This window comes from Papio anubis, chromosome 15 (assembly GCF_008728515.1).
Source record: "Papio anubis isolate 15944 chromosome 15, Panubis1.0, whole genome shotgun sequence".
In the NCBI taxonomy this organism is placed as follows: Eukaryota; Metazoa; Chordata; class Mammalia; order Primates; family Cercopithecidae; genus Papio; species Papio anubis.
The window spans coordinates 11325749-11352263 of record NC_044990.1 but is presented as its reverse complement, the minus strand read 5'-3'; the positions used below and the strand labels follow the sequence as shown (position 1 = coordinate 11352263).

The following is a 26515-nucleotide window of genomic DNA, read 5'->3' as shown; positions in this document are numbered from 1 at the left end:
CCAGTGGTGGATAGGGTGGGGCAATCCTCAGGCCTCAGGGTAGTGGGCTTGGGCACTGAGTGGGAGGCAGTGTTAGGCTGAGCAGGCCAGTCTTCAGTAGTTTCAGTAGTATGCTGAGGCACCACCTGTAGTGGGCAGGGCAGGGTGAGCCCCAGGCCCGGGTGGAGTGCTTAGGTGGTTGCAAAAGTGTTGAGAGTGCAGGGGTTTGGGACAGCTGAGGGACCTGTCCTCAAGGCATGTGCACGTGTGCTTTGACCTTGCTGCTGAAGAGGGTGTGGTTACTGCCTGAAGTGTGTGCTTCAGCCCCTGCAGCAGCAGTGGCAGCTGCAATGGGCAGCGGCAGAGTCTGTTCTCAGGGATTGTGCACATCAGCCCTGCTGCTGGGAGAATAGGGTCGCTGTCTGTGGTGGCTGCCCCAGGTAGGCAGTCTCAGGTTCTAGAAAGCATACGCTTTAGTTCCTTTTGTCCTGGGGGCAGCCTCCCCAGTGTGGTACACTGCACATTCCCCAGGGTGCAGCACACTGTATGTGCTAGAGTGCTGAGTTCCCTGCTACTCCCCTGGGTTTAACCAGCATTGTACTGCTACAGCCCTCTGGATGGATGTGGGAGGATATCTCTAGTGATGTGAGCAGCATGCAGTCTGGCATGGACTAGGCTCTCAAAATAGTGCCATGCTGCTGCTGCTTAGGAGTTGTAGGGCAGTGGGACCTGGTGTGAGCTTCCTTTCTGGAGCAATGCTATCATGTCATCTCCAGGCAGCTCCCTCCAGTAGTCTCAGGGCTTACAAGGGTCAAGGGGTTTTCTCCTGGCCCAGGTTACAAGAGTCTGTGGTCATTGACCTTTTCTCTGTACTGGGAAGCTTCTCTGGGCTCCCAGCTGATCCCAACTAAGCTGGTAGCCTTGCCTTCTGATCCCTCTGTGTCTTAGGTGTATTCCACTGTTCTCTCTTAAATGCTCTATTCAGAGTATGATTATCTACTTGTTATTTTGAGTCTTCTTTATGGAGGAGGTGAGTGCTGGATGCCTCTAGCCAGCTGTCTCGAAGCCCCTCCTTCTAACTTCCATCTATTTATTGATATTAATTATTTGGTGAGTCATTGTTCTTATTTGTTTTTAGTTCTTTATCCATTGTTTCTTTTAGCATATTTTAAATAGTTAACATAAAGTCTTTGTCTAATAAGTCCAATGTCTAGGCCTTGTCAATGATTGTTCCTATTAATTTCTTTTTTTCCTGTGTATAGGCCACAGTTACTTCTTTGTATGTCTCACAGGTTTTGTGAAAATTAGACATTTAAAATAATATAATGTGGGAAATCTGTAATCATATTTCACCCCTCCTGAAGGTTTGTTTCTGCTCCTTGTTGTAACTGTTGTTTAGTGACTTTTCTGTACTAATTTTGTAAAATCTATATTCTACTGAAGTCTTTGTTCCATTAGTTTAGTAGTCAGCTAGTGATTCAACATATGTTTCCTTAAACATCTGGAACAACAACATCATCATCATCAACAAAAATATTCCATCTTTGTGTATGTGTTGGGACACCTTCTACACTAAGGCTGTTTATAATTCTGCCCTTGTCTTCATTTCCTGCTTGTATAGAGTCTGGGTGTCAGCCAGAAGCGACAGTTTTTTAGGTCTTTTCTGAGCATACAGCCTGACTTGGGTAAGTGCATGGCCTTCTAGATTCCCAGGAATATGTGGGAGCTTTTCAAAGCCCTTATTCCCTAAAATGCTTCACTTCTCATCTTTTCTTCTCAAGCTTTTTGGATTATCTGTTGTTTACCCCGAGTGGCAGTTATGCCTTACCCCAACTGACAGTGGCTAATTCATTTGCCTTTAAATGTATTCAATAAATGCCCCCTACACTGGGTAGTTGTGTTTGTCCTAGGAAAGTTTTGAGTTAGTTAAAGTAGGCGCAAGCACTTTGAGCTCAGAGTCACCAGCAAGGTCAAAACAACAACAATTCTCTGAGAAGAAGGTCCTTTCTGCCACCCTTGGTAATAAACACCGGTGCTGGGAAAGTAGGTTGTTGTCTTCAGAGCCAGTATTAATCTGCAGAGCAGTAGATGGGGCCAGAGTAAGTTAAAACCACTACAAAGAGCTGGGCACAGTGGCGTATGCCTATAGTCCCAGCCGCTTCGGAGGCTGAGGCGGGAGGATAACTTGAGGCCAGGAGTTTGAGGCCGTAGTGTGCTGTGCTCAGTTCTGTGAGTAGCCACTGCACTCCAGCCTAGGAAACAGCCATACCCTGCTTCATAAAAACTTTAAAAACTAACAAATATTTCTTACTGAGACTCAGCTTTCTTTTTTTTTCTCTTTATTAAACATTTTGCCCAGTTGCTGTAAACCCTTGATCTGTTTTTACAGTTCTGATAAAGTTGATTCTGACAGTTCTTTCCTGTTTAGTCACTTCTGTTGTGAAGGGATGAGCTTTTGGAATTTGTTACTCCACCATTTTTGCTGACATCACTCATTAGTTGACTTTTTTTTTTTTTTTTTTTTTTTAAGACAGAGTCTCCCTCTGTCACCCAGGCTGGAGTGCAGTGGCCAGATCTGGGCTTACTGCAACCTCTGCCTCCTCGGCTTAAGCAATTCTGCCTCAGCCTCCCAAGTAGCTGGGACTACAGGCGCCCGCCACCATGCTCGGCTAATTTTTTGTATTTTAGTAGCAGGGTTTCTCCATGTTGGTCAGGCTGGTCTCGAACTCCCAACCTCAGGTGATCCACCTGCCTCGGCTTCCCAAAGTGCTGGGATTACAGATGTGAGCCATCGTGCCCTGCCAAGAATACTAATTTTTTCTTCCTTTACAGTCCTTGTATCTCTTCGTTATTTTCCTTTTCTATTTTGTCTGATATATCTTTCATGAATACAGAGGGCCTATACAATGTTGAATGGAACTGGTGATAATAGGCTTTCTTGTCTTGTTTCTGATTTAAAGAAATGTTTTTAATATTTCTCATATTAGAAATTATGTTTGTGATAGGATCATAGTACTCACTGTTAATTAAGGAAGTTCTCATCTATTCCTGGTTTACTAAGAGTTATGTGTGTTATTTTTAAATAGTAATGGATTTTGAGTGTTTTAAGTACACAGATAGAAAATAAATAAAACAATTTCTACCACTATTAAAAAGCTTTTAGATGTGTTTTCTCCTTTAACCTGCTGATGTGGTTAATTATATTAATGGATAGTCTAGTATAAATGAGTCTTGCAATCTTGAGATAAACCAGTTAAATCATAATGTATTATCTGTTTTACACATTACTGGAGGTAGTTTGGTGATATTTTATTTAGGGTTTTTGTATTTAACTGAGACTAGTCTGAAAGTTCTCATTTTTGTGTAACTTCCTGGCTCTATCAATCTATGTTAGCATTTTGAAAAAAAAGCTGGAGGTATTCTTTCTTTTTCTTTTCTCTGGAAAATTGTGCATCTAATTGCAATGAACGATTCCTTGAATATTTGGTAGAACTTTTCTGAAAAGTCACCTGAACTTGGAATTCCCTTGCTGGGGGGAAAAACTTAACCTTTATTGTTTTACCATTCTAGGACTACCCAGGCTTTCTGTTTCTTTTTAGTCAATTTTAATAACTTGTGTTTTTGGCTGTGTGTGCTGGGCCTGTAATCCCAGGACTTTGAGAGGCCAAGGCAAGAGGATTGCTTGAGCCTAGGAGTTCAAGACCAGCCTGGGGAACATAGACCCTGTCTCTTAAAAAAAAAAATAGCTGGGCAGCTGGGCATGGTGGCACATACTTGTGGTCCCAGCTACATGGGAAGCTGAGGTGAGGGGGATCGCTTGAGCTTGGGAGCTCAAGGTTGCAGTGAGCCATGATCACACCACTGCACTCCAGCCTGGGCAACAGAGTGAGACCCTGTCTCAAAAATAAATTAATTAAATAATTTGTATTTTCTAGCTAAATATATAAATAAATGTATAAATTACATTTCACTTAAATTTTCAAATTTGTTGTTATAAAGTTATTCATATAATTAATCTTTTATCTTTTAAAATTTCTCTGGATCTGTAATTGTGCCTTCTTTTCTATTTCTAATGCTCATTTCCTTTTTTTCTTCCTTAATCTCACCAGGAGGTTGTGTTTTTTATTATTCCCTTTCTTCTACTTAAAAGAATATGTGTGTGTAGATATATTGTTTTCTTTTTTAAAAATATGGACAGAATCTTGCTATGTTGCCCAGGCTGGTCTTAAAACTCCTGACCTCAAGCAATCCTCCCACCTCAGGTTTCCAAATTGCTAGTATTACAGGCGTGCACCACCATGGCTAGCCTCTTCTACTTTTTTGAAGTTTATTTTGCTCTTCTTTTCTGTAACTTCTTCAGTTGTGTGGTTGACTCATTAATTTTGTGTCTTTCCTTTTTAATGTGAATGTTCATGCAAATATCCCTTTAAGTATCACTTTTTAGGCCAGGTGCAGTGGCTCACACCTGTATTCCCAGCACTTTGGGAAGCTGAGGCAGGCAGATCGTTTGAGTCCAGGAGTTTGAGACCAGCCTAGACAACATGGAGAACACGTCAGAAAGAAAGAGAGAGCAAGAGAGAGAGAAGCAGGGGTGGGTGGGAGGGAGGGAAGGAAGGAAAAGAAGGGAAAAAAGGGAAGGAAAGGAAGGAAAGAAAAAGAGCCAGGCGTGGTGGCGCTCCTGTAGTCCCAGCTACTCTGGAGTCTGAGACAGGAGAATCACTTGAACCCTGGAGGTAGAGGCTACAGTGAGCTGTGATCATATCACTACACTCCACCCTGGGTAACAGAGCAAGATTCTGTCTTAAAAAACAAACAAACAAAAATCACTTTATATATATATATTTTTTACTGTTATTCAGTTCTAAGTATTTCCATTATAATTTTTCTACCTATAAATTTTTCCATGTTTATAATTTTTTCCAAAAAAATTACTGTTACTAATTTCAAGGTTAACTATATTATGGTCCATACATTAGTAATTCTTTGAAATCTTTGGGGGTCTAGCTTTATGGCCCAGTTAATTTCTATAGATATTATATGTGAGCATGAAAAGAATGTGTTTTCACCAATTGTTGGATGTGGTGTTCCATGTTAGTGTGCTCAATCATTATTATGCTAGTTAAACTTCTGTGTCTTTATTTTGTCTCATTGTTCTATCAATTACTGAGAAAGGTGTTTTAATCTCTGAGAAAGATGGTGGATTTATCAGTTTGTCTATATATGCCACTTAGTTTAAAAAAATTTTTTCCACTTCCAATCATTTGCAATTACATTAATTAAATTACATTTTTGGAGAATTTTCCAGTTCTTCTAACTCAACTGTTTGTTTTAAGTAAAGCATAAGTATCACATTGCCACATGCTACTCTTGAATTGTACCATAGGAGTCTCAGTGAAATTTATAAGATTGCTTTTGTTGTTGTTAATACATAATAAAAATAAGAGCTGCCATTTATGAAGTACCCACTATGTGTCAAGCATTGTAATAGGTGCTTTATTTATAATTAAAGCCCTCTTCTCTCACATGATTGGGACAGATAGCTGGTTAGTTCATTGAAAAAATTGTTATAAGAATTATTATGAAATGATACATACTTTAAACATTTTATTTGAACTTAAAATAAATGTTTTTATGTGTATTCAGCAATTTTTATGTATAATTTTGTTCAGTGCAGTTTAACTTTTTTCATGCATAAACCACATCTGTAGTGTGTAGTCAGGAATTTCTAGTTTCTGTTGATATAAATTGGAAGTAGAACCCAAAGAAATATTCAAAGCAATATGAGTGCATAATCATAGGTCTTTATTATTTTTAACCAAATTTCATAGTTATCCTGCCTATTTAACAGTTGTTTAACACTTCCTGTTTAGTGAGACAAACTATATAATTATAGTAAAAATTATTATTGGCATAAACAGACTTGGGAATAAACCCATCTGACTCTATAAATATACAGTTCTAAACAGTGACAGCAAAAGCATTCAGTTACACTGGAGAGCAGCCATCTAGCTGGGAGCATTTAGTGTGAGTCGTTAATATCTGTCCTTATTGTACAGAGGCAATGGAGAGAATCAATTGATCTGCTCTATCAGTTGAGTAGAGGTTATTTAAGAGTATCTATATTAGTAGTCCTTACAACAGCTTTGCAAGGAGGGGTATTTTCCTCGTTTTAGAAAGACATGATTTGCCCAAGATCCCACTGCTAGCTGAGGGATCCCACTGCTAGCTAAGGCCTGGACTTGGCTATTACTGAAACAGGACCAGGACCTGGCCTCAGTTATTTCAACTGGTCATTCCACAAAGCCATGAGACCTTTTATAATCTGCATGTGATTTAATCTCAGATTTACTTCATTTATTGCCCATTATCATAAATTAGTATCTAGGATTCTGCATTGGGAAATGTTTTCTTCTGGCCCCCTTAATTATTTTTTTTTCCATGAAGGTTATTACTCACCATGCTTTCCAACCTCCCTTCCTGCTTTCTTCAGCTTTATCTGGATGCTCTCTCACTTTTGTCATCCGGTCACAGTTCACTTGGTTAGGTTAGCTTGTACCTGAACAAACACTTTCTAATTCTTGAGAGGTACACTCCATCGCTACCTAGCAGCTTGGATTCTAAGCTATCATCTAGAAAGCATCATAGATATGTTACCATTTGTTCATTTCTTAATTTCTTCGTTCTTTTCAAAGCTACATCCTGTGCCTCTAACTCTTTTGATTTCCTCTCCATGACTAACTTTTATTTAGTGATTTTTTTTCTTCTAATGGTGCCATTCATTCCTAAATGAATCAGCACCAGTGAGATCACATTTAATGATCCTTGACACAGCTTTGATGAGATTCTCACACTTTCTAGATAGATGTTTCTAAAGAAAATGCATCTACTGATTAGCCACATTCAAGCAGAAGTTATCACCACCACCATCACTACCAAGTCTCTTATTTCCCAGGAGATTCACAAGTCACTGTTATTGGTTTGTGTTTCCTTTCCAGAAAGCCATGGCCACTGTTTCTGAAATAAGGACGGTAGCTATACAGAGCTCCAGTGGTGCAGAACTGGTATATGTCTCTGGCACTTCATTGTAGAGTCAGTCTGAGGATTTTCATACCTCTTGGCATTCTGTTGTATTTTCAGTTGGAATTCTAATCCTTAGAGATTTCTTTGATTAACTCTTAGCAAACTGCCTTAATAAACTGCCTGATCTCCCAGACTCCAATAGTTTACTTTTTAAACCACCGTATTCTTTCATGGTCCAGTGTTTACTTCTCTGGGTTGTTAACATTAGCAACCATAGTGGGTTGTTAGCATTAGCAGGTCCTTCCCTAGAAAGCAGACTCAGGAGAAAAAAACAACAAAAAAAGACATTAGCAGGGTCCCTAGTATCCTGTTCCTAAATAGCTGATTGTAATCTGCTTAGAAAGCAAAGGAACTCTTGGGGAGTATTAGAGAAGCCCTCTTCTTTTTCACTTTCTGACCTCTTTTTTAAGGACAGATTAGCCTACTCTGAGCTGGACTTTGAGGGAACTGATTTACCAACCCTCTCTCCAAACCCATCTCTCGCAGACTTTTATGTTGCAGTAAGTAACCACTTCATCCCTCTAATTAGGCCAATCTCCTGGTACTCATACTTGATTCTTATCTTTTTCCTCATACCCTATATCTGATTTGTTTTCAAATCTTGCTTATTTTTCCTTCAAAACAGTATCCAGAATGTGATCCCTTCTCACTGCCTCCACCCCATGAGTGAATTAGCTCCAGGAGGAGGCACGTGTGCCCATCTGTTGATTTCAGTTATGGGCCATCTAGCCTGGCTTTTCCATTGCTCATATGGAGCCTTGACCTGAGGGCAGATTAGGGAGAGAGGCTCCTTCATGGTTGGTTCTACCTGATTCCAATGAAAGTCCTAGTTGCAGTCCAAGGTACAATGTCAGTTATGAAATTCATCCTGCAGACTAGTATGTCATTCTGAAAACAAACTCCCCTGTCTTTACTCAAATGTGAACCATTCTGTTTCAGGGCAAGGAGAAAAGAAAACAAATAGAGTTTGTTGTTGCATTATTCATTTGATTACATGGTAATATGCTAAGGATATAAGAGACTCACTGCAGCACTGGTGATTCTATGGAGCTTAATGCACTTAATGTGTGGTCACTGTCCCTCAGAACAGCTCTCTACTGTACAAAGAAAGAGAGCCCTAATATAGGGAAATGCAGTTACTGAAATATGGCTCACCACCAAAATGTCTATAGTTCCGTATACCATCAGAAAGACTAAGGTCTACAACTGTACTTGGAAAACTGGCTTTAAAAAAAAGATGTTACCTTTATGTATTGGGACTGTTTAATTGCTTTACATGTACCAACTCACTTAATCTTCAAAACTATATCAAGTAAGGGCAAAGGCTAGACTTAACCCCATTTTACAAAGACAACTGATATACAGAGAAGCTGAAGAATGTGCTCAGGGTCACGTGGCTAGTGGCAGGTTCAGACCTAGTTTGATTCGCTCTAAAGTCCACACTCTTTAACCATTATGCAACACTGCCTCTTGATTTAAAAAGAAAATTGTACAAAACATTTCCTTCTCTCTTTTCTTCCTCCTCTCATTTTCAAACGCTCACATGTGCATAAACAGAAAATACTCAGCTGGCAAGGGTTGAGTCCTTTTCATGACAGCAGTTCTTGGGCCTTGACTCCTATTATCACTAACTTGTATCTTGAGACTTTTCTCCTGTTGCCTCTCCTTTCTCTGGATCAAATCAAACAAGAAACAACAGGAAGTGAGAGGAGATACTGGAGGCTGGTCTCGAACTCCTGACCTCAGGTGATCACCCACCTCAGCTTCCCAAAGTCCTGGATTACAGGCGTGAGCCACGTGCCTGGCCTCTAGATATGTTGAGATACACAAATACTTACTAACGTTTTATAATTGCCTATAGTATGCAGTGTAGTAACAGGCTGTACAGTTTTTCAGCCTAGGAGCAATAGGCTATATAATATAGCCTGGGTGTGGTGTAGACTACATCACGTAGATTTGTATAAGTACACTGTGATGTTCACACAGTGATAAAATTGCCTAACGATGCATTTCTCAGAAAATATCCCTGTTAATACATGCTTATATATGAACTATTTCCTTTAAGGAAAATATTAGGTTTTTTAAAAGTTATTTCTGAAATGATTGTATGCATATTTGCTTTAACTTTCTCAAAGTGTACTCATTTTTAATGTATAGGATTAAAGTATCTCTTTTTAAAAAAAGTGATTTTAAATATAATATAAAGTATGGCCAGCGTGGTAGCACTTGCCTGTAATCCCAGCACTTTGGGAGGCTGAGGCGGGCGGATCACCTGAGGTCAGGAGCCTGGCCAACATGGTGAAACCCTGTCTCTACTAAAAAATTAACTGAGCGTGTTGGTGGGCACCTGTAATGCCAGCTACTTGCGAGGATGAGGCAGGAGAATCACTTGAACCCGGGAGGTGGAGGTTGCAGTGAGCCAAGATCGCACCACTGCACTCCAGCCTGGGCGATAAAACGAGACTCCGTCTCAAAAAACAAACAAACAAACAAAAAGTACATGCACACTTGAGATTCCCTTGTACTAAAGGTTTTTAAATCTGCACATGAAGAGTATGATGTTATAGTTTGCTTACGTTATACATGTAATTAAGTCATACATTTTCTTAATTCTTTGATATTTCAGAGGAAGAGTTTTGAAGAAAACTGGGCATAGGCTCAGCAAAACCAAACAGAAGAGGAACAGAAAAAGAAACAAAAAGCAGAACAGTCAGAATAAAATCATGGAGGAAAACTCATTAGAATTCTTGAGTGATCTTACACCAGGAGATCAGGACCCATCTCAGAGTGAAGAGGAAGACATTGCAAAGACCAGAAGAGAATCAGAATATCCTTTCATTGGTGGTCTACAAAATGAAGTCAGAGATTTTGTGACTGGGTATAAAGAAAAAAGATGGAAAAATAAAGATCCTAAACACAGTTTCCAAAACGTTATGTCTATAGTTGAATTGGACAACACACCAAAGAATTACCTCTTTAAGGAAGGTGATAACTTGTTTGTAAGTTTGTCACTGATGCCAGATGAAACCTCTGTTACTAGTCCAATAGTGACTCAAAACCTTTCCTGTGTAACAACTGATGACTGCTCTGGCATGAAGGTAGAAAAGCATATTAGAGATAGGCATACCATAGCGTTAGACACCCAGAACCTTGCTGCGGAAACTTCATGCTCATTTATGAAGAAGAGAGAAATAGTAGATAAAAGTCTCCCACGTGAACCCGTTCTGTGCCATCAACGTGGAATCAGAGTGTCAGATAAAGTTTTAAGAGAGGAACAAGTGTATGCAATTAAAATCAGTCACTGGGTTTTTTTCACAACCAGTTTATCTGATGAAGATTTACAGCTGGGCTCTGACAGACAGCCCTATTTTGGTAGCTGGCCTGCAGGACCTCATAAGTTTATATGTGAACCAAAGAAAGATAGAGCACATAAGTTGACTGGTCCTGACAGCAGAGGGCAATGGATTCAATTGATCTTCACTTCGTTGGCAGCATCCGGACCAGGAAGCAGTCCAGAAATATTGACAGACAAACTACTGATAGGAAATGAAGATTTTTCACCTCCACCTGAAACTATAGATTCATTCATAGAAACAAACCTCTTCAGAAGCTGCTTACCTCAACTGGATATACCAAAGAATGCTTTACAATCAACAAAAAATAAGAAAAGGATTTTCAATTTGGTACCAAATTTTAACTTATTAGGACAGAGTCATATCAGTGTAAAAGACAGGGAGAAATGTGACCTGTTAACAAAAAACCATGGACTAAAAATTACTTTGGGAGAAGAAAAAGATAGAATTTCAGAAAGAAACAGTGAAGAGGAGAATAAGCAAAAACTTATGACCTTTGATCATCATCCATTGTGGTTTTACCTTGATATTATCAAAGCTCCCCCTTTAAATATTGGTGGACAGCGTTATTCTCATTGCCTGTCATTTAACAGACTAAGGTGCTCTGCATCTTTATACAAAAATTATATTCCTTCTTTTGTGCTGCATAATATGTCTAGTATTTGGAAGGCATCTTTTACAAACAAGAAACTGTTTTTGACTTTCGAATCTCAGACAAGAGTAGGTAATAAACTAAATGATGCAGGGTTTATTTCCCCAGAAATTTTACGTAGTCATCCTGATACTTCGTGCTCTTTGGGAATCAGTTCTGATTTTCACTTTTTAAATGAAAGATTTGATGGAAAGCTGAAAAGATGGGAAGAACCTAAGCAATTACCAGCTGAGGACAACCAAGACTTAACAAGCACTCACTGTAGTTCCCTTGGGCTACCATTATCACAAGGGTTTGCCTTGCAACTAGTAAAGCTTTTTGGATCTCCAGGCGTTCCAATGGGTAAGTTGTTTTCTTTTGCTAAAAGTAAAAGATCCAGTTTAACATATGTAAGCAATTTTAGAGGTGTTTCTACCTGGTGGTTAGTGATCTCATGCAGCTTATTAATCTTGTGGTGTTTTTCAGCAGTGAGTGAGGACCCGTAGCAAACGGTGCTTGATCTTCAAAGTCCCTACCTTTTGCTGTCGGTAGTCTTCATGTCTCCTTCAATGTCTTTGAGAACATAGAATACTTGGGCTCTCAATTTCAATAGATACTGGGAAGAATGGAGGATGAAGCAGGCAAAAAGGGATTATGTAATCCAGTAGAGATAGGCTGCTTTATTAATTTATTAATTTATTTATGAGATGGAGTGTCACTCTGTCACCCAAGCTGGAATGCGGTGGCGCAATCTTGGCTCACTGCAAGCTCTGCCTCCCGGGTTCACGCCATTCTCCTGGCTTAGCCTCCCAAGTAGCTGGGACTACAGGGGCCGGCCACCATGCCCGGCTAATTTTTTAATACTTATAGTAGAGATGGTGTTTCACCGTGTGAGCCAGGATGGTCTCGATCTCCTGACCCCGTGATTCGCCCGCCTCGGCCTCCCAAAGTGCTAGGATTACAGGCATGAGCCACTGCGCCCAGCCAGAGATAGGCTGCTTTTAAAAAAAAAAAAAAAGAAAGAAAACCTTTCTACTTTCTTTCTTTCTGTTTTTGAGGCGGAGTTTCGCTCTTGTTGCCTAAGCTGGAGTGCAATGGTGCAATCTCGGCTCGCTGCAACCTCCACCTCCCAGGTTCAAGCAATTCTCCTGCCTCAGCCTCCTGAGTAGCTGGGATTACAGGCGCCCGCCACCACGCCCAGCTAATTTTTGTATTTTTAGTAGAGACGGGGTTTTACAATGTTGGCCAGGCTGGTCTGCAACTCCTGATCTCAGGTGATCCACCCACCTCAGCCTCCCAAAGTGCTGGGATTACAGGCCTGAACCACTGCTCCTGGCCGTAAAGAAACTTTCTACTTTCTGCGTTTATTTTGTTTAACACATGGCTCTTTCCTTTCTCATTCACAATTATGGCTCCCAAATACAACATTAGTAAATGGGAGATTGCAAAGATTACATGAAGGAAAGATATCTGAAATAGCTGAATTTACTTTTTAAAGGCAGTCTGTAAAGGATGCTGAAGGGATGAGGTGGAAGTCTGACTAGTTGACTTAAAAGGTTCCTTCAGGCTCTTAAGGTTGTTATTTTGGGGCTGGGTGTGGCGGCTCATACCTGTAATCCTAGCATTTTTGGAGGCCGAGGCGGGATGATCACTTGAGGTCAGGAGTTTGAGACCAGTCTGGCTAACATGGTAAAAACATGCTCTACTAAAAATACAAAAACTAGCTGGGCATGCTGGCATGTGCCTGTAATCCTAGCTACTTAGGAGGCTGAGGCAGGAGAACCACTTGAACCTGGGAGGCAGAGGTCACAATGAGCAGAGATCACACCACTGCAATCCAGCCTGGGCGACAGAGTGAGACTCCATGTCAAAAAAAAAAAATTGTTATTTTTGGAAATGAAAAAAATCTACATGTGAATAAAACAAGCAAAAATATGATTTTTTAATATTCCACCTAAATTTCTTTTTGGGCCAGCCACAGTGGCTCACGCCTGTAATCCCAGCACTTTGGGAAGCTGAGACGGGTGGATCACCTAAGGTCAGGAGTTCGAGACCAGCCTGGCCAACATGGTGAAACCCCATCTCTATTAAAAATACAAAAATTAGCCAGGAATTGTGGCATGTGCCTATAAACCTAGTTACTCAGGAGGCTGAGGCAGGATAATTGCTTGAATCTGGGAGATGGAGGTTACAGTGAGCTGAGATCGCACCACTGCACTCCAGCCTGGGCAATAGAGTAAGACTGTTTCAAAAAAAAAAAAATTTGTCTTCAATCATGAGCATATTTAAGATAATGTCTTTATGATATTTATCCCAACTTTTCTTTATCTGTAACTCAATAGCTGATACTTTCTAGTGCTCTTCCTTGGGGACAGAAGCTGTAAGACTCAAGAGGCCAAAGCTCCGATTTTTGTAGTTCTCCTGTATCTTCTGTTGTTCTATACTTCTCAGGATTCCTTGGGGACCTGTTCCATCTCAAAGCTTGTCACCCTGAGTTTTTTTACTTGGCTCCTAAGCTTCTGATGCTCCAGATAAATTTGGTCCCGCAGCTGAGACCAAAGATTGACTAAGTCCTAGGGCCAAGGAGTCATAATTATCAACCTGCTCTTGGGGCTCTGGCATCATATTTATCATATTTGTAAACTTTGTGAATAATTACATCTTGACTATTTGCTGTAATTTTTCTTTTTCCTCTTTTTTCTCTTTTTTTTTTGAGACGGACGCTCTGCCGCCCAGGCTAGAGTGCAGTGGTGAGATCTTGGCTCAGTGCAACCTCTGCCTCCCAGGTTCAAGCGATTCTCCTACCTCAGCCTTCCAACTAAGTGGGAGTACAGGCGCCTGCCACCGCACCCAGCTAATTTTTTTTTTCTTTTTGTATTCTTAATAGAGATGGGGTTTCACCATCTTGGCCAGGCTGGTCTCCAACGCCTGACCTTGTGATCCACCCATCTTGGCCTCCCAAAGTGCTGGGATTACAGGCGTGAAGCCACCTCACCCAGCCTATGTGCTGTAATTTTTCTACCCACCTACATACACCAAAGAAACATACCAATTTTTTCAAAGTAAATGCATTTGCTTTGGGGAGCTCTAAGTGATAACTGAAGATGTTTTAGATCTGGGATCTTAGTCAAGGTCCATATTCTGAAATTGTATGTAAAATTTTGGGGGTTATTTTGTGCCATTTTTTGGGGGGAGGTCCGTAGATTTTATCAGCTCCTCAGAGGGGTCTATGATGCAAAAAGATTAACAATCACTGCTTTGGAGAGGCACCAGAATGCATGAAGACACTATTGTGAAAACATTCTATGCCTCCTCTTACCTTGAATGCACGATATCATCATAATCAACAATGATCAAGCATCCGCTAATTAAACTTCCGAAAGCTTTTTAAAGGAAATAGACCTCATTCATCAAATAGCTTACCTTCTAAATGGGGAGACAAGACTAACATAAAACAAAATTACTGCACATAGAAAATATAAATGATAAGCTTATGAATATTTTATGAGTGACATTAGTAGTGCTAAAAGGATTGTAGAAGAGAATTTGAGGTTATAGTTTTGTCTGGAATGCCTTCCATGTGGCAGTGCATTATAAGTACTGTTTATACAAGGGAGAAAGAATGTATCTCAAAAGAAAAGCAGAGGGAAAGAATTTCATATTTGGAAATGGCATGTGCTTGAAAGGGATAAAGAGGAAACCATAAATAGAGGCTATGAAGCAATTTGTTTGGCTAGATTGGACGGGCCAAGCTCATGGTCAGTGGCCTTGTAAATAAGGCAAGAATGCAAATATATCCTAGTATTAGAGTCTGGTTAGTGTTTACTAATTGAGATCTGAGACAAACTCCAGCTTTAGACATCACCGAAATATCTTTAAAACTAGACTTTTAACGGTATGGTGGTTAGGTATCAGGTTTGCATGTCTTCACAGTTAGGGTAAAAATCTGTGTGACATCAGAGATGAGATTAGTTCTTTCTTTTTTTCACAGAATCCTTGTTGCCTGATGACTATGTGGTTCCTCTTGACTGGAAGACACTAAAGATGATCTATTTGCAATGGAAGATGTCAGTGGAGGTATATACGTGTGCGCGTGTGTGTGTGTATATATATATATATATATTTTTTTGAGATGGAGTTTCGCTCGTTGCCCAGGCTGTAGTGCAATGGCGCGATCTGTGCTCACCACAACCTCTGCCTCCTGGATTCAAGTGATTCTCCTGCCTCAGCCTCTCTAGTAGCTGGGATTACAGGCATGTGCCACCCTACCCAGCTAAGTTTTTGTATTTTTAGTAGACACGGGGTTTCTCCATGTTGGTCAGGCTGGTCTCAAACTCCTGACCTCAGGTGATTCTCTTGGCTTGGCCTCCCAAAGTACTGGCATTACAGGCATGAACCACCACACCTGGCCAGTGGAGGTATATTTTTATGGCTTTCAAATAGAAACTGCTATTCTATTCTCTACTTCTATGAGATTAACTTTTTAGATTTCACATGAGTGAAATCATGCAGTGTATATTTTTCTGTGTCTGGCTTATTTCAATTAACATAATTTCTTCCAGGTTCATCCATGTTGTTGCAAATGACAGAATTTCCTTCTTTTTTATGGCTGAATATTATTCCATTGTACAAGCTATGGTGTTCATTGCACAGCAGGGAGGGTGACTATAGTTAACTATAGTTAACAATAATGCATTCTATATTTCAAAATAACTAGAGAAGAGGATTTTATATGTTCTGACTACAAAGAAATAATAAATATTTGAAGTCATATATATGCTGATTACCATGATTTGATCATTATACAATGTGCACATGTATCAAAACACATTGTGCTCATAAATATGTACAATTATTTTGTGTCAATAAAATTTTTAAAATTATGGAATAAAAAATAAAATTTATCAAACTTGAGAGAAGTGCTAGATACCTTAAATTAGAAAAAGAATATATATGGATGGGGATGAGTGGATAATATAGGCATGTTTCCTTTCAATTAGTCCCAAAGAGAAAGTTGCATGTAATTCCCTAACTTTGTGGAAGAATATACAGGTATAAGGACTCACTGGGGATGACTAAGGCACCCACTGTAGGAGAGTCCTTTATTCTTCATTGCATCTTTTCTCCTGTCCAGCCCTCAGTCTTATCCGTTATGATAGAGTAACAGCTACCAATTAGATTTGTAGTTACTTGACTTGGAAGCACCTTCCTATTGTGATCTGTGGTCCACAGTGACAGACATGACTATTCTGAGGGCTGTTCATTTTCCAGGTAGCTGGAGGAGGACTGGCTTGGAGGGTTAGAAGGATGATAGAGAAACTGGAAAAGCCAGTATTTCACCTAACCTAGTGGGGGTGCCTGGGGTTCTGTTCACATTAGTTGGTTATTATTTAAATGTGTCCAGAGGCAATGCTAATGGGTGCATTTTGAAATGAATAGTAAAATCAAAATTTAGTGAATCATTACAGAATAGTTCAGGACAGTAGGTATTTTTTAACTGTTCTCATAAACACTGTTATGGGAAAAGTAGACTCATTTTGTCTGTCCATTTAGTAAAACCAAATACATTTTTTCTCAACTTCTTGTTTCTCCTTTTTCCCCATGGAGACTTTATTGCTACTTAAAACACACATACACACACACACAGAACAATATTTTAAATGTTTAAATTGACATTTGTGGCCAGGCGTGGTGGCGCATGCCGATAATCCCAGCATTTTGGGAGGCCAAATTGGGTGGATCGCTTGAGGTCAGGAGTTCGAGACCAGCCTGGCCAGCATAGTGAAATCCTGTCTCTACTAAAAACAAAAATATTAGCTGTGTGTGATGGCACTTGTCTGTAATCACAGCTACTTGGGAGGCTGAGGCAGGAGAATCACTTGAACCCAGGAGGCGAAGGTTGCAGTGAGCCAACATTGTGCCACTGCACTCCATCCTAAGCAACAGAGCAAAACTCTGTCTCAAAATAAATAAGTAAATAAATAGATATTTATGGTTATTATATTTCTTTCTTTCTTTTTTTTTTTTTTGAGACAGTCTCACTCTCTCACCCAGGCTGGAGTGCAGTGGCATGATGTCAGCCGAATACAACCTCTGACTCCCAGGTTCAGGAGATTCTCCTGCCTCAGCCTCCCAAGAAGCTGGGACTACAGGCATGCGCCACCACACCCACCTAATTTTTGTATTTTTAGTAGAGACGGGGTTTTGCTCTGTTGGCCAGGCTGTTCTCAAACTCCTGACCTCAGGTGATCCACCCACCTCGGCCTCCAAAGTGCTGAGATTGAGCCACTGTTATATTTCTTCTGTCATTTTAGGAGTGTCCCTACATGAGTAAAATGACAGTGCAAACTTAACTCCAATGCCAAATATTAATATTTTATGTATTTTACTAATATGTATTTTAATTATAATTTCTAGAAAAGACAGAAGAAGATGGTTGAAAAATGAAAATTCCTTGAACCGTAAGTATGACCTATTCTAGAGACCTCTGTTTGATCATAGAATAGTTAATGTTGACGTTATTTGGTTGTAATAGCTCATATGTATTATAGCACGACTGGAGAGTAAAATATAAAAAATGAAGTTTGTTACCATAGCAACCTTGTGTGCTTATTGTACATGTGATGTTTTTGTTTCCTTTAAGTGTAGATCTTTTCTGAAATACAACAAAGCTTAGATTGTTGCTCCCAAATTTATTTTCCCACTTTACTGGTTAGAACATATTTTACAGCGTTCTATCAATGCACAGTTTATGAGACATTTCCCCCCTTGGGTTGATATGTGACGAGGGCTGGGAATTAGGGGTGCAGGTTCTATTTAAATATTAGGTTATCTAGGAAAAGAGGTAAAACATATAGACAAGCTCATGTTATATTTTAAACTTGTCATCAAGCTGACATTAAAATAAACACATAGCCATTTTTTTCAAATGCCTAAATTATGAAATAAACACAGCTGCTACGATTTCAGTGCATATATGTCTGCGTCTGATAAGAATTGAATGCACTATGCACTTACTATATGGTTTTTTCATTTTAACTTATTTCTAAGAGTATCCAACTTTCCATTTCTCAACTAGAAATACATGTATACCCTGTAAAAATGTTTTTTGTTTGTTTTAACCCTGCTTCCCCTGAAAGAAGAGGAAGAAGAACTGAAGATTTGGGAGAGGAGTTTAGAAATTTGCAGGGGTCACTAGAAAAATGTGGGATAAATATGGTACAGGAGGAGATAAGAGCCTATGAGGAATTCCAGAGCAAGGAAGTGAAGACCTTCATTCAATTATTCAGCAAATGTGGCTTGGTGTGGTGGCTCACACCTATAATCCCAGCACTTTGGGAGGCTGAGGCAGGCAGATCACCTGACGTCAGGTGTTTGAGACCAGCCTAGCCAACATGGCAAAACCCCATTTCTACTAAAAATACAAAAATTAGCCGGGTGTGGTGGCAGGTGCTTGTAATCCTAGCTACTTGGGAGGCTGAGGCAAGAGAAATGCTTGAACTGGGGAGGCAGAGGTTGTGGTGAGCTGAGATCGCCCCACTGCACTGCAGCCTAGGCGACAGAGCGAGACTCTGCCTCAAAAAAAAAAAAAAAATTGTTTAGCAAATGTTTATGGAGCTGCCTCATGTCAGACACTGAAGATATAGCAGTAAAAACACCCCTGCCCTCATGGAGTTTGTGTTGTAGGGATTAGAGTTGACGCCATAGCATGTTGGGCAAGGACTTGGCTGAGTGAGCCTCTAGCCTACCTCTGACTGAAGTTAGATTAGAGTGAGTGAAGTCCCCTAGATGGCCCCAACATGAGGAGACACCAGTACAAGCAGCATGCAACAAGCGTGGATGTGTTTTGCTGTGGCCAATTTCAGGAGTCTTTTCCATCTACTAAAATCGGTAGCTTTGTGTCAGGGACACTTTTGTGACCATAATTTTGATTTTCATGTTGATCTCCCACATGTATTCTAAACCGTCAGGACTCCTCACAGAGCATTCTGCCCTTAATTATTATTTTTTTTCTTTTTAGGGAATTTTATGAGTGCTGTAGCTATGTGCAGATTTTTTTACAATTTTACTGAGAAAGGGCATTCTGTTTTGTGTTTGGCATTAAGTACTGACTGACCAGTCTGTCTCAAGGGGTAAACAGAAATTTAGAACGAGGGAAATAGCAGGAGAATCTGGTTGGCTCTGGGAGCCACAAGTCAGTGCCCATTTACAAATATTCTCTCTGCTGGTTGCCAGGGTGTTTAATGTCATGGTACTCCTTTATGGCAGTGGGGCAGGGTGCTAGGAAGAGGATGGGTCCCCATCTTAAGGCTCCTCCTGTGTGTGACCCTAAGCAGTGGACCCTTCTCAGAGTGTCAGTTTCTTCATTTGTAAAATATTTATCTTTTAAATGAGGATTAAATGAAATAACTTTGCAAAGTTATTAAATGAAAAAACTGGCCAGGTGTGGTGGCTCACGCCTGTAATCCTAGCACTTTGGGAGGCCGAGGTCGGTGGATTGCCTGAGTTCAGGAGTTAGAGACCAGCCCAGGCAACACAGTGAAACTCTGTCTCTACTAAAATACAAAAAAAAAAAAAAAAAAGAAATTAGCTGAGCGTGGTGGCATGGCCTGTAATCCCAGCTACTCGGGAGGCTGAGGCAGGAGAATTGCTTGAACCCAGGAGGCGGAGGTTGCAGAGAGCCGAGATCGCACCACTGAATTCCAGCCTGGGTGACAAAGCAAGACTCCATCTCTACAAAAAAAAAACAACAAAAAACAAAAAACTGTGCAAAGTATGGGGCCTAATGCCTGAAAAATATTAGACTCTTAATAAGAGGTAATTTCCTTCCCCTAAATACTGCCTTGGATTAAAGCATTGCCTTTCTTTTTCCCTCCCTCCCTCCCTCCCTCCCTCCCTTCCTCCCTTCCTTCCTTCCTTCCTTCCTTCCTTTCTTTTTTGAGATGGGGTCTCACTCTTGTTGCCCAGGCTGGAGTGCAGTGGTGCAATCTCGGCTCACTGCAACCTCTGCCTTCCTGGGTTCAAGCGATTCTCCACCTCGGCCTCCCGAGTTGCTGGGATTTCAGGCGCCTGCCACCATGCCCAGCTAATTTTTTTTGTATTTTTAGTAGAGACGGGGTTTCATCATGTTGGTTAGGCTGGTCTCAAACTCTTGACCTCGTGATTTTCCTGCCTTGGCCTCCTAAAGTGCTGGGATTACAGGCATGAGCTACCGTGCCCAGCCTTTATTATTATTACTATTATTATTGTTGTTGTTGTTGTTGTTGTTTTTGAGATGGAGTCTTGCTCTGTAGCCCAGGCTGGAGTACAGTGGCTCACTGCAACCTCCACCTCCCAGGTTCAAGCGATTTTCCTATCTCAGCCTCCTGAGCAGCTGGGATTATGGCCCGCCACCATACCCAGCTAATTTTTGTATTTTTATTATTTTAGAGACAGGGTTTTGCCATGTTGGCCAGGCTGGTCTTGAACCCCTGACCTCAAGTGATCTGCCCACCTCGGCCTCCCAAAATGCTGGGATTACAGGCATGAGCCACCATGCCCGGCCAAAACATTGCCTTTGAAATGCTCTCTGGCAAAATAGAAATTGTGTTCTTTAGGAGAGGAACATATTGGCCCAGTAAACATGTTAACACATTTGCATGAATTAGTGCATTTGTTTTTAATTTTTTGTAATGTACATAGCTGGATCCTCAGGGAATGGGATCTAGAACAAGTTTCAGCTGAAGGACAGGGAGTTGGGAAATGTCAGGGAACAGGATCTTGAATGAGGCAGGACTAAGCAGTGTGGACTATGGGGACAGTTGTGAAGTCCTGGATGCCAGGGGAGTGGCATAGCTCAGGAAGTAAAGACTGGGAACCTGAAAACAAACTCTGTTCATGTCACATGTTTTCTGGTCTTGTCTGGGCTTGTGTTTGCTTGTAGTTGACTTCTGCTGTCTTCATGGTACTGCTGAAGATCGTGATCATGGAGAAAAGTCAGAGTGCCCAGTGCCAACCCAAGGGATTCTTTCCAGAGACATACCCGTTGGATACCAAAATTAGTTTGGATAATCTGTCCAACCATTCTCGATAAGTTATCTGAATAATAAAAACAACTCAACAGAGGAGGTAACAATTTAAACATTTTATTGTCTAATTTGTAGATGTTTACCATACTTTATAATTTGATAGAAGAAAATAAGGCACAGAAAACTTGAGTACCTTATTTTAAAAACTGCATTAGGATTAAAAGGTTAGCCCCTATATCAAAGTATTGGTCTAGAAATGATCCCATTTCTAGAATTCTGAAATCTAAAAAGCTCTGAAAATCGAAAGTTATTTTTCCAAATGTATTCACTGTGGTAAAATACACAAATATAAAATTTACCATCTTAACTGCTTTTAAGTGTGTTATAAATACATTCGTGCTACCATCACTAGCATCCATCTCCAGAACTCTTTTCACCTTGCAAAACTGCAATTCTATATCCATTAAAAAATGACCCATTCCCGGCCGGGCGCGGTGGCTCAAGCCTGTAATCCCAGCACTTTGGGAGGCCGAGACGGGTGGATCACGAGGTCAGGAGATCGAGACCATCCTGGCTAACACGGTGAAACCCTGTCTCTACTAAAAATACAAAAAACTAGCCGGGCGAGGTGGCGGGCACCTGTAGTCCCAGCTACTCGGGAGGCTGAGGCAGGAGAATGGTGTGAACCCGGGAGGCGGAGCTTGCAGTGAGCTGAGATCCGGCCACTGCACTCCAGCCTGGGCGACAGAGCGAGACTCCGTCTCAAAAAAAAAAAAGGCCCATTCCCTCAGCCCCTGGCAATCACTGTTTCTGTTTTTTAAATAAGTTTGACATTAAAACTAAGTTTACAGCCAAACCTGACCCAAATATGAGCTGGGCACAGTGGCTCATGCCTGTAATCCCAGCACTTTGGGAGGCTGAGGCAGGAGGATCACTTGAGCCCAGGAGTTTGAGACCAGCCTGGGCAACATGGTGAAACCCAATCTTTACAAAAAATACAAAAATTAGCCAGGTGTGGTGGCACAGCCTGTAGCCCCACCTACTCAGGAGGCTGAGGCAGGGATGATTGCTTGAGCACGAGAGGCAGAGATTGTAGTGAGCCAAGAGAAAAAAAAAAACCTGACCCAAAAATGTAGGCAATTAATTTTACTCCTTATTTATCCCACTTGGAATGTATAAAGTATATTCATATATTTCATGTAGACATATTAATGTGTTTAACTACCGAGGTCTGCACCACACCCCACTGGGAATATAGGATAATATACAGTACTATTACCTTTAAACAACAAACACTTTCTGAATTCTGAAGTGTATCTGACCTCTAGAATTTTGGTTAGGGATTGTGGGACTTGTACTATACTACAAGTTATTAATATTATTTTTTATTCTGTTTTAGTTTAGTTGTACTTAATAAACTTAAAATATGAAAATTCATATTTACAAAATATAAATTAAGGAGTGACTACTCACTATTCAACATGTAGACATCAACTTAATCTCCATTTGCAGAAAGGGAGCCCGGGGTCTTATCTTACCCTACTTCTCCCAGATGTCTATCTAATCTTCTCAGAGGAGCAAACCTCTAGGCCTGGGGAGGGGCAGGCAACTGCTTAGGGTGTGGACATTCGTTTGTTAAACAGACTTTACACTGCCCTTCTGGTTTACAGCCCCGCCTCCAAACTTTCCAGTTTTGGAGATTTAGGGTTTATGCTGGGTAATTTGTGTTGTTTCTTGGCTGTCTATAAATCAGAGGATTTTTTTTTTTTTGACCAAATCAATTAACACCTGGCCTTTTGCTCTCCAGTTTCCAAAATTTTGTTGCTGTGATCTCTCTCTCTTCTTTATGCTTAAAAGAAAAATAGTAACAAAACAACCACTCCGCTAAAAAAATAAAATAAGCCAAACTAACCCCCTTTACATTCTAGCAGGGTTTCAAAGAGGAAGGAGAAATTGAATACTTGTGTTTAATCCGTCATCTTTATTGGGAATTTAGTGCTGCACTTAAGATATCTCAGTGTTTTCCTTATGTTCATTTTGTAGTTTTCTGTTTATGTTTCTTCACTAAACTTGCTCTGTTGCCCAGGCTGGAGTGCAGTGGTGCAATCATAGCTCACTACACCTACTCAAGTGATCCTCCCATCTCAGCCTCCCCAGTCTGGGATCATAGATGTGTGCCACAATGCCTAATTTTTAACTTTTTAAAATAGAGATGGGGTTGTGATGGTTAATACGGAGTGTCAACTCGATTGGATTGAAGGATGCAAAGAATTGATCCTGGGTGTATCTGTGAGAGTGATACCAAAGGAGATTAACGTTTGAGTCAGTGGGCTGGGAAAGGCAGACCCATCTTTAATCTGAGTGGGCACAATCTAATCAGCTACCAGTGTGGCCAGAATATAAAACAGGCAGAAAAATGTGTAAAAGCTAGACTAGCTTAGCCTCCCAGCCTACATCTTTCTCCCACACTGGATGCTTCCTGCCCTTGAACATTGGACCCAAGTTCTTCAGTTTTGAGACTCAGACTGGCTTCCTTGCTCCTCAGCTTGCAGATGGCCTGTTGTGGGACCTTGTGATCGTTTGAGTTAAATACTACCTAATAAACTCCCTATCTATCTATCTATCTATCTATCTATCTATCTATCCATCCATCCATCCTATCAGTTCTGTCATCCATCCATCCATCCATCCATCCATCCATCCGTTCTGTCTCTCTAGAGAACCCTGACTAATACAGTCATCTTGCTGTGTTGCCCTGGCAGGTCTCAAACTCCTGGCCTCAAGTGATCCTCCTGCCACAGCCTTCCAAGGTTCTGGGATTACAGACCTGAGGCACCATGCCCGGCCACTGATTGATTGCTAAGCATTCCAAGTCCAGGGTTATTTGGAGCTCTAGGTTTGAGGGTTATATTCCTGGTTTCCACTAGCTCTTCCTTCATACCTTCTTACTTTTCCACATCTTGTTAAACAGTGATAGTTACAGAAAAATTTCAATGTTTCTTCATTGCCAAAAACGGTGTTTATGGCCGGGCGCGGTGGCTCACGACTGTAATCCCAGGACTTTGGGAGGCCGAGGCGGGCAGATCACAAGGTCAGGAGATTGAGACCATCCTTGCTAACACGGTGAAACTTTGTCTCTACTAAAAATACAAAAAAATTAGCTGGGCGTGGTAGCTGGCGCCTGTAGTCCTAGCTACTCAGGAGGCTAAGGCAGGAGAATGGCGTGAACCCAGGAGGTGGAGCTTGCAGTGAGCTGAGGTCGCACCACTGCACTCCACCCTGGGTGACAGAGCGAGACTCCGTCTCAAAAAAACAAAACCAAACAAAAATAGTGTTTATAAGATTATTTTCTTTATGTCCATGATAGTATTGGTTTCTAGTGTAGCAAAGGGAGATCGTGCTGGCTCTGTTTATGTTACTCCTTTACATTATCACTATCTTGTTCAGCCATTTATTTTATTTAGAGGTGGAGTTTCACTCTTGTCCAGGCTGGAGTGCAATGGCATGATCTCGGCTCACCGCAACCTCTGCCTCCCGAGTTCAAGCAATTCTCCTGCCTCAGCCTCCTGAGTAGCTGGGATTACGGGCATGTGCCACCATGCCTGACTAATTTTGTATTTTTAGTAGAGACGGGGTTTCTCCATGTTGGTCAGGCTGGTCTGGAACTCCCGACCTCAGGTGATCAGCCTGCCTTGGCCTCCCAAAGTGCTGGGATTACAGGCACGAGCCACCGCACTCAGCCTGTTCAGCTTTAATTTTTAGTAAATCCCAAACTCAGGATTAGCTTTTAAGAAAATAGTTGAGGTTCATATACAATTATCAAGCACCTTCTGAATGTCAGGCCGATACTGTGGTACAGCCTGGGCTGACAAGGATAAATAACTCTCCTTGCCCTCTCACTGCCTCTAGTGAGAGGAAACAGATACCCAAACAGTTTACTTTAAGCTGTGGTTTTGAGGAATACATTGGGGAAAATAAGAGTTTGTTGACTAGTTAAATGTCAACTAAAGAAAAGTGAAAGGAAAGTGTGTAGGATTGTCTCCAGGTACTGCTGACTCCCTCCCTGGGCTTCCCTGCATCTTTCAGTGTTCTGTTTACTTGTTGGTCATTCAATCATCCTCTCCTTTGCTAGATCCACTTGAGGGCACAGTCCTTAAATGCTGGTGTCCTCAGGACCCTTTCCTCAGCTGTCTGCTCTCTTCTCTATCTCCTTCTCATAGGAGCAAGGATTTCCAAAGCTCTGAGCTCAGCCCCCTCTCCTAAGGAGCACACTCATGTTTCCTGGCATGTTAGATAGCTCCATTTGCCACAAACCCTGGGCTGAAACCCCCGCCCACAAAGCTGCGTGTCTTCCTGCGGCTGCTGCCTGGGACCTCTTAACAAAGAGGGAAATAGAAGTGGATGGATACTTACACAGCCCTGTCCAGTAGGAATACAATGCCAGCCACGCATGTAACTTAAACTTTCTAGTAGCCACAATAGAAGATAAAAATAAATGAAATTAATTCTCATAATCTATTAACCCAATATACCCAGCATACCATTTCAACATATAACCAATATAAAAAATTTTTAGTATTTCTGTTTTCATACCGAATCTTCAAAATTCAGTGTGTATTTTTAAAATTTTACTTTATGTTTTTTAGGATACAGGGTCTTGCTCTGTTGCCCAGGCTCAAGTACAGTGGTACCATCATAGCTCACTGCAGTCTCAAACTCCCTGGGTCAACTGATGCTCCCACTTCAGCCCCCTGAGGAGGTAGGACTACAGGCACACACCACCATACCTGGCTAATTTTTGAATTTTTGGTAGAGACAGGGTCTCACTATGTTGCCCAGGCTGGTCTCAAACTCCTGGTGATCCTCCTGCCTTGGCCTCCCAAAGTGCTGGGATTACAAGTGTGAGCCACTGCATCGGGCCCGGGCACAGCGTGTTTGCAGTAGCCACATTCCAAGTGCTCACTAGCCACATGTGACCAGTGGCCCCCATATTAGCCAGTGCAGGTTAAAATGAAAAAGGTACCATGCGAGGCTGGGCAAAACATTCCTGTAAGAAGTATGATAGGATACAGAGATTGTGTCACTATTTTTGTGATTCATGTATATTTTCTGTTCCTTATGGGTTCCCTCCTAATATTTAGAGGTCTTTGAAATTCCATTGTTTGTTAGCAGTGCTGAGAAGAATGAAGAAAGTCTTCTTCTTCCGTGCTGGGAATGGATTTTCAAGGGAGAGCAGCTCGTCTCCCACTCCACCCTACCCCACCCCTAGAAATCCCAAGGGGAAAGGGAAATGCTCAGCACAGAGCCCCTCCCCACTTGGACAGTCCCTTCCTAAAAGCTAACTGTGAAATCTCTGGATTTTGTTTTAGAAGGAAATCACACTTTTTTCATATTTTCTTTTCACAATTTTAGTATCTCAGCTGCCAGAAATAGAATTTATTACTTTACAATAATTATTATAGCCA

General features: G+C 41.1%; 1 protein-coding gene across 4 annotated transcripts in view; it reads left to right on the top strand.

Annotated features, from left to right (window-relative positions):
* N4BP2L2 (NEDD4 binding protein 2 like 2) overlaps window positions 1–21417 on the top strand; it is a 96490-nt gene extending 75073 nt beyond the window's left edge. For 3 of the 4 annotated variants that reach the window (XM_017951079.2, XM_021929378.2, XM_031655703.1), the window contains 4 exons: window positions 9686–11406; window positions 15035–15120; window positions 17461–17504; window positions 20966–21147. In XM_017951079.2, coding sequence (XP_017806568.2) covers window positions 9686–11406; window positions 15035–15120; window positions 17461–17490 — 1837 coding nt within the window. In that variant the 3' untranslated portion in view covers window positions 17491–17504; window positions 20966–21147. Of the gene's footprint in view, window positions 1–9685; window positions 11407–15034; window positions 15121–17460; window positions 17505–20965 lie in introns of all 4 variants that reach the window. The other variant, XM_003913741.5, reaches the window with a different exon arrangement.
* The last annotated feature ends 5098 nt before the right edge of the window (window positions 21418–26515 follow it).